This window comes from Nannospalax galili, unplaced genomic scaffold (genome assembly GCF_000622305.1).
Source record: "Nannospalax galili isolate Female #2095 unplaced genomic scaffold, S.galili_v1.0 scaffold87, whole genome shotgun sequence".
Lineage (NCBI taxonomy): Eukaryota > Metazoa > Chordata > Mammalia > Rodentia > Spalacidae > Nannospalax > Nannospalax galili.
In genome coordinates, this window is record NW_008360320.1 from 1408216 (window position 1) to 1416662 (window position 8447).

Sequence of the window (8447 nt, forward strand, 5' to 3'; positions counted from 1 at the left end):
TACCTCTTTACCTCCCTCCCTCAGTGGCTGATTTCTCATGAAGCTTTACACCACATATGTATTTTCATTCAAACTGTTAAAACACAATACAAACAAAAACAGAAACAAACCTCCACTAGAATTTAGTTTAACTCAACAAAAACTGCTTTCATTTTAAAATCAATCCAGAGACTAAATTTCTCACTGATTTGCATATAGCCACCAAGCACAAAAGCCCTGTCTCTTTGTTTTAGCAAGCCTTCTCCAGACTGACCGAGGGCTGAACACAAAGCCAGATCCCTTTGTGGCCTTAAAACGGGCAGAGGAGGGGAAGTAGCCTGTGAAGGGGGAGGTAGTCTCTGCAGCCACGTGGCAACTGGAATGTTGTTCCCCTGCCTCTAGATTTTCCTGGAACTCCCAATTTTAATTAAATTACTTGTGCTCCTTTGACCTTCTTCAGCCACCTTTGGAAAAGATGGTCGCCACTATCGTGTAGAGCAGGCCAGTGTGCCAAGTATAGGGAACATCCTGCTTTGAAGGACTGTGACACCTGCAGATTGCAGTCCTCAAGTTCAGTTCTAGAGATGGAAAATATCCAGACAATTGTGAAAGGAGATTGCTGACACCGGTTTTGTTTCACGTGGTACTGCTGGCCTCTGTGACAGTGTAAGTCTAGGTCCTTCAAGCTAGCTTTGAAGGACACAGGAGAGCCTCTTTCACTCTCCAGCCTTTCTGGAATTTTCTTGATGACTGTTTGGAAAGAGATGTCCCATCACTTACAGCAGGAGCTGTGTCAAAGTTAGACTTTGGATGTATAAACAAGGAAGGGTCCAATGGAGTGGCCTGAACGGCAGAACTAAGGCCAAAAATACCAATATAGTCACATGCAGGGTTAAGCCAGGCCGTTTCTGATGCCTCTCAAAAATGTTTACATGGCCGAACCATTAGTGAATTTTTCGCCTCACCTTTGCTTTTTTCAAGTGACTGAAAAGGCAGTCACTGCTTGCTATTTTCAGACACAGCCTCATTTTCATATACCTTAAGATTTAAAATGATGTGACTTACATTAAACTAAGTCTTATAAGCTGTGGGAAAGTACCTTCAGTTGTCAGGCCCAGAGGTGAGTAGGAAGCTGGTGCCTGAGAACTTCCTAGAATATCTTTGCTGGTCACACTTTTCTTCCTGATTCTTAGACACTCACTTCTTCCTTGTTCTCCATCACGAAAGCAGCTGGTGAGAAAGCCAGAGTGTTGACTAGGGTTGCATAGTGAGTGCCATGGGCCCAGAGTACACCTGGTAAGAAGATCTTCCTACAGTGATTTATGGGTCACAAGAACAGGCTCCCGGAGAGTTTAATTTTGAAGGAAATGTGAAAGACGTTTTGGTTTTTATGGCATGGCACTGCAGTTATCATAAAAGTGTGCATAGGGCCTTGCACACGTTAGGCAAGTACTCCCCCAGCCCTCAATTTACTTTTTATTTTGAGAAAGGGTCTCAGTTTTTCAGAATGTCCTTGAATTCCTTCTGTAGCCCAGGCAGGCCCCAACCTTGCAGTCCCCCTGTCATGCCCTTCTAGCAGAGTTTGATAAAAAAGATAATTTTGAAAACTTCTTTCTCTTCTGCTGACTTTGACTGTTGAAGTTTTGACTTAGGGGATACATGTTGCACTCTGTTTCCAGAAATGCAAAATTATGTCAAAACTAAATTAAGACTGAAAAAAAAAAAGCTCTGTGTGTTCGCCTAGTAAATGATTTTCATGTTGTCTGTGAAATGTCACTACGCTGAAAGCAGTTTCTTAAAAGTCACAACTGGCAAGTCCTGTTCAATTTTATAGTCACACTACTTCATAATTGCTGGCCTTGTGTGAGTTCTTGTCCTTTGGAATCCTTAAAGGAAAAAAAAAAAATGTCCTTCAGGACCAGGGTGTTCTGTGCTTTGATTAATTGGTTGGAGACTTGAACTTTTAGGCTTCCTTGAATTTAACTCATGCCAGGGTCTTTGGGATATGTCTCACTGTCATGTTTAGAGGTGGAACTGTATAAAAAGGTAACATGATCCAACATGGCATTTATGACGTTCTTGGTTGTAACAGGAAGAAAACCTACACAGGGTTTGGAGTAAGTGTAAATAAGCAAGCTCAAAGGTCAATGGCTTATCCACACTTATAACTGGAAGTAGGCTGACACTGGTATGCTTTGCCAGGGCTCCCCCTGCGTCATTACATTTGCCTTCTTCCTCCCAAACCCTAATCATCCCCATTCAACTATCGGACTAATCTTGATTTTTGATCTTTGTCATGTAGTAGTTCCCTTTCCACTGCACTACCACTCAATCTTCAACAGCAGCAACATCACAGCCACAATACCTCTAGTTAATGTTTATTGATCTCATACTAAATTCCAGGTGCTACCTGGGTTTACTTAGTCCACAGAGATAGGTCATCACCATTTTCACTTTATGAATGAAGAATCAGAGGCATTCAGGCCTCTGGCCATGAGCTTCCTCCCCATTTAGTGGTGATAGTAGGTTTGCACCCAAGGTCACTTGGCCCTACATGCGCCCCACTTCGCTCAGGTTCCTTCTGACTCTAGCTGTCAAACCCTGCAGAGTGCACCTTAAACTCTTGATTGTCCCCAGGAACCAAGTTCCCATATATAAGAGTTGTGTGATCTAGAAGTGAATGAGCCACCAACCTGGCTTTTGTATGTGTTTTATTTCTTTACAAATGAGAATGGGGCAGGGGTTTGCACTGTAACAGTGGAGGAATGTATCTCAAAAGGGTAGAGTTAATGCTTAACAAACAACAGAGATATTTATCTGAAATCTGTGTGTCTTTTTTTCCTAGGTTCTCCTTACTATGACAACGTCCGCCCCCTCTCTTACCCAGATTCTGATGCTGTGCTGATTTGTTTTGACATCAGTAGACCAGAGACTCTGGACAGTGTCCTAAAAAAGGTAAGCCCTGAAGCTTGATGGCATCATTCAATGCTTGATAATGTAGAGCTAGAGATAGGTGGATGGTGAGGGAGGTTTCAAGAGCTTGCCTTGTATCTTCTAATTGAAACACTGGAAAGAATACTTCCACACCTAAACAATCTTCCAACACACATGTCACTAGTTTTGACAGGTAATCTTGAAATTTTATTTCATGAAGCTCTGGAACAAAATACCTTTCGTGAGCTTCCATGTTTGTTTTGGGGAGGAAATGATGTGGCTAAAAACAGCTCCATGTGAGCACTGTCTTCCTTGAAGCTTCTTGCTTTTCTTCTTTCATTTTTTTGGACAGATTGCATCAGTTGTTTATAATTGATCTGAATTCAGATAGTGACCTTAATATAATACGAGTTATTTTAAGAAGGAAACTATTTCAGTTCCTTATAGAAACATAAATAAACTACTATAAAAGGGATAGGTATCATAGGAGTATATTTCTAGACATGCATTATAAGCATTATAATCAAGTATATATCACATCAGTAATGGTAAGCATGTCCATTACCACGTAGATCTGGTTTCTTGAAGCAAAGCTAAGTCAGATTCTGTAGATGGAAAGGGGACTAAGTGAAGCCGTGGAGAGAAGGAAGCAAAGGAGGTCAAAAGGAGGAGCCTACAAAGGCCAACACATGTGTACAGATGGTGATGCTCTTCCCCCCGCAACCGAAGACCCCCAGGGTAGTTATAGGAATTTGTTGCAGATGGGTCTCAGGAGGGCCGGTGAGGGGAGGGGTGATGCATGTCCTGAGGCAGCCTAGTTATGGAAGGAGAACCTTGGCAGATGGAGCAGCATCTCTTAGTCACTAGCCCTTTGCTCAGTCTTGTGGGGATCCTGTGGTATTTGAGAGTGAGACCCTAGCTGCAGTTTCCCCTCTTCTCTGTGCACTGAAGATGTGGCTGAGAACACAGAATGTCAGTCATGGCTGTCACTGTGGGCTGATCAGAATGAGAAGAGAAAAAACAGTACAGGAGAAATAGGTGTGCTAATGTCTGGGTTTGTTTCGGTTTGGTTGTGTCCCTTGGGTTTTTACTTTTAGTGGTGCTTGAATTTTGTGTTTTTATTAATTTTTATTTCTTTATGGTGTCTTATTGCTTGACTTGGTCACTATAAAATTAAGCTTTGAGGTATAATCCTCCATCAGTCTTTATTAAACATTGCAAATACAGTTCAGTAAAATATGACTCTTTTAGTAGATCAAAAGATCCTTTCGTAGTGTATATGAAACACAAGGCTGACTTTTGTCAAAATCTGGTGGGAATATACCTTTTCTTTGCCAAAGCCTGTAAACATTTGTTAGGCATGCAGAGGGAGGCCAGAATCATCACAGGGCTTGAGAACAACATAACATGCCTCACTCTGCCTGGAGATAAAAGAGGTGCTTGTTTACTGTAGTTTTTACTTGATGTAGTATCAGGTTATGCATAATTTATGATGAAAGCTTTTCTCCTGTTTTATTTTGCTTTTGTTTTCTAAGACTAAACAAATAATGACTTTGGACCTGTAAGTATTAATGAGTATGTTCCACATTTGTGTGAGACTTCAGGTTCATGATAAGCCCTTATCTGTGTTTCATCTTGATTAACTGAGTTGCAATTCTTGAATCTCAAAGAGGTTAAGGTGACTTGTGATGGGAAAGATTTCCTATTGTTTTTTGATTCTTTGGTTGTAACTCCAATGCTGTTAGGAGAAAAAAAAAGAAGGCCTGAGATGGACAGCTCAGCCTCTGGTGTGTGTTGCTACCCTCCAAGTGCTGGTGTGCTTTGCAGTAGATTTCATTGCCTCGGTATACCTTGAGAGCTAGAGGTCTACCCTGGTGGTCTCTTACATTACCCCTGCAGGGTGTGCCTCTTATCTAGTATTAAATGTAATGATCTTATCACTCATCCTGCTCTGTGAATTCCTCCTCTGTGAAAGGCATGTCTATGACATCATTACAGTACTTCACAGAGCACTCAAGACATTTGTGGATGTGGGTGGAAGAGTCTCTGTCCCTCTAACCATTCATCTCTGGGAACAGTGCTCTTCCTAGCACACTTGTCTTCATCCAAATGATGGAGAACTCAACTCAAGTTAGAGGAAGCAAAACCACAAAAAAAGTCATCTGCTTGCTTTAAAAGGAGATGAGCTAGAATCCCTGGCAGGGACTTCTGGAGGTTCTCATGATTCTGGTTAGGGCATTAAATTGTACACTAGATAAAAATAAGAATTATGCAACTTAAAAACTAATTCAAGGGCCTATGAGCTACAAGGCCAGATACCTCTGGGGAGCCAAAGGGGTAGCTTTCTGCTTAAGTCATGGTCCGTGTAGATTCAGACACTTGAATGGAAGCTCCTTGAACGTAGTACATTCTGCTTTACTAATACTAGACAGAGCCTCCAATGCACAGCAGCATGCCTCAGCCTTTCTTGAGAGTCTGAATGCATACCTGAGCTTGTGTAGTCTTTCCTTTTACCCAGCCTTCTACCTCAGCATATCTGAGGATGTAGTCATCCGTTCAGATGTATGACTATTTTTTTGTCTTTGAGCTAACCCCATAATTAAAACATTGTTGAAGCTACCTTCTGTTGATATACAATGAGTTCATTGTGGGAGGGAATAGATGAGTCCCATAGAGTACATAACAATATGCATGGGTGTTCTCTGGTGGATCTGCTTCGGAAAGTAGTAAGCTTGGCATCTACTTAGGAAATAAGTGCGAGTTCGCTTCTTCACTTTTGAAGTCCCATTTCCAGTGTCTGCCATTGATTTCATTGTATGGCTACCAGTGCTTACTTAAGTTTCTTCTTTCTTTTTCTCCCAGTGGAAAGGTGAAATCCAGGAGTTTTGTCCCAACACCAAAATGCTGTTGGTTGGCTGCAAGTCTGATCTGCGGACAGATGTTAGTACATTAGTAGAGCTCTCAAATCACAGGCAGACACCTGTGTCATATGATCGGGCATGCATGTTTTCAGTGTGGAAGCATAACTTTCAACAAAAGTAAAAGAAATGGAATATTACTTGTAATAAATAAAAACAGGGTGTATTTAAGAGGCTGAAATATGAATTGTCCTGTTGTTCAATAGTAAAACCATAGGACATTAGGGTATACAAGTGGTTTATCATATACTACACTTGTATATTTCTACAATCCCAGTAGGTTTAAGACTAAGTGTGTTAAAGAAAGAATGGTGGTCAAAATCAGTAGTCCTCTTTAAGAGAGCTTATTTTAAATCTGACTGGTAAATAGAACACTCCATAACACTCTCTTCAGAGGGCCATCACTGTTGCAGGGGTTTCCCATCAAGAAAGGAAGCCATTTCAGAAGTCCACTTTCTTAAAACTCTCAACCAGAGTCTAAAGAGAGTTCATGTTGAAATGCCTAGAACTGTTTAGCATGCATCATTTAACGTACCGATCATAGGGCTGGGAGCAGAGCTCAGTAGTAGAGCTATGTCCCCATGAGCTGGCTTCCATCCCCAGCACTACAAAAGTTAAAGAAAAATATGATAATTACCTTACATTTGTAATTAACAAACTGTTGACATAATCATAAAAATTGATTTTGCTTAAAATTGCTGTTAAATTTCATTCTTTGACCCAGTGTTTTATGCAACCTGTTGACTGGTATTGATGGTTATTTATAGAAAAGAAAAAGTGAGTACCTTGTGAGGGGCTGGAACAGACTCTAGGCATCAAAGCACCCTTACCAGATCTATGTGGAAGATCTCAAGTGTTTATATCTCCAGCTGACTTATTACAGTTAATTACAGTAGCAAGATTTTAGGTTTTACAGAGGCCCTGAATGAGACTTATATAGCAAGTTACTTCGCCTTAATAGGAAGGATTAACTGTCACCTCAGAGCCTCTCCTGTTCTTGAGTTTCCTTCTATTAAGAGTTTAGCCAGGCATGGTTGTACAGGCCTTTAATCCCAGCACTTGGGAGGCAGAGGCAGGCAGATCTCTGTGAGTTTGAGGCCAGCCTGTTCCACATAGTTCCAGGACAGCTGAAGCTACAGGGAGACCCTGTCTCAAAAAGACCAAAAAAAAAAAAAAAAAAAATTGTTGATCAGGGTCTTCATTTATAGATAGATCAGCCTTTAGTAGCTGTGGGGAGCTAGAGCAGTTTCTATTGAGCAATGATAACTGAGTGCGTTAGGACTGTGATTGGGTGTTGACTATTTGGAAAGTGACAAAGTAGCTAATTAAAAAAAAATCCATTGTTTCTACAACACTTGGGAAATCCATTTGGTATATTCAGTGGGGAAGATTTTTTGTAACAAGGCTTTACAAAGAAAAAGTTGAGATGTTTTCCAATGCAAGATTGTTATGTGGCATTTGAAGACACTATAACTGTTCTCTAAAGTCCCACTGTGGATTAAAATTCTTCCTTTTGGTTCCCAGGGGGCAAATATGGCCAAGCAGATTGGAGCAGCTACTTACATTGAATGCTCAGCTTTACAGTCAGAAAACAGCGTCAGAGACATTTTTCACGTCGCCACCCTGGCATGTGTAAATAAGACAAATAAAAACGTTAAGCGGAACAAATCACAGAGGGCCACAAAGCGGATTTCACACATGCCTAGCAGACCAGAACTCTCAGCAGTTGCTACGGACTTACGGAAGGACAAAGCGAAGAGCTGCACAGTGATGTGAAACTTTGCTGTCTTTAATGAGGACAAGGGAATCTAGTGTAAAAAAACAAGAGGGAAACGAAAAGGTGGAAGTCTAAATGAAGTGCACAGCCAAAGTCAGATAGACTGCAGGCTTAGGATGCCCTTGAAAGGACACCCAGTTGTGGAATCCTGTCCTTAGGTTTGACGTGTAGACCAAGTGGTGACAAGTGAATACATTGAAGAGTTTTGAAATGTGACTTGAAAAATATGCCAAAAAGAAAAAAAAAAAAAAAAAAGGGAGAAAAAAAAAAAAAAACAACAAAGGGGTAGGGATCTCTGCTTTGATTTAATTTTTCAATGTTTTAATCTCCTTTTCAAAAAGTATATATTAATATACAGTCCTCATTGGGGAACTGGCACTGTGACCTTAGCATTTAGTTTTCTAGAGGATGTGATCTAATTTCCTCCTAGCTCATCATTAAAATGGAAATTGTATCGGGACCCGTGGGATTCCAGAGGAAAGCTTCATGAGGCTTTGAAATCTTGCCTTCCTGAAGGTCGCTGCTGAGCGAGATGGTTCAAAAACAAGGCTTTTGTAGCCTTACAAGAAACGTAGACCAGCACTACAAAAATTGTGTAGATCAAATAGAAAGTGTTGTTTTTTACTCCGTCTGATGGTTTTGTTCATCTTTGTGATCGTCATTAACAAGTGGTAAATTGCTCAATGTAATATTTTTGTGGGCTGTTTAGAAGAGGGTGTGTGGTTTTGTTTTTCAGTTTGCCATCGTTGATAAAAATGCAAAGTCAAATAAAAGTGTCTTGGTTTGATGTCATAGAACGATTCAAAGAGGAAAAATATAGGTACTGTTGTCACCAAGAA

General features: G+C 40.7%; 1 protein-coding gene across 1 annotated transcript in view; it reads left to right on the plus strand.

Moving 5' to 3' along the window:
• Rnd3 (Rho family GTPase 3) overlaps positions 1 to 7872 on the plus strand; it is a 17285-nt gene extending 9413 nt beyond the window's left edge. The window contains exons 4-6 of the mRNA XM_029559709.1: positions 2825 to 2934; positions 5776 to 5910; positions 7356 to 7872. Coding sequence (XP_029415569.1) covers positions 2825 to 2934; positions 5776 to 5910; positions 7356 to 7607 — 497 coding nt within the window. The 3' untranslated portion in view covers positions 7608 to 7872. The remainder of the gene's footprint in view (positions 1 to 2824; positions 2935 to 5775; positions 5911 to 7355) is intronic.
• Positions 7873 to 8447: the final 575 nt, after the last annotated feature.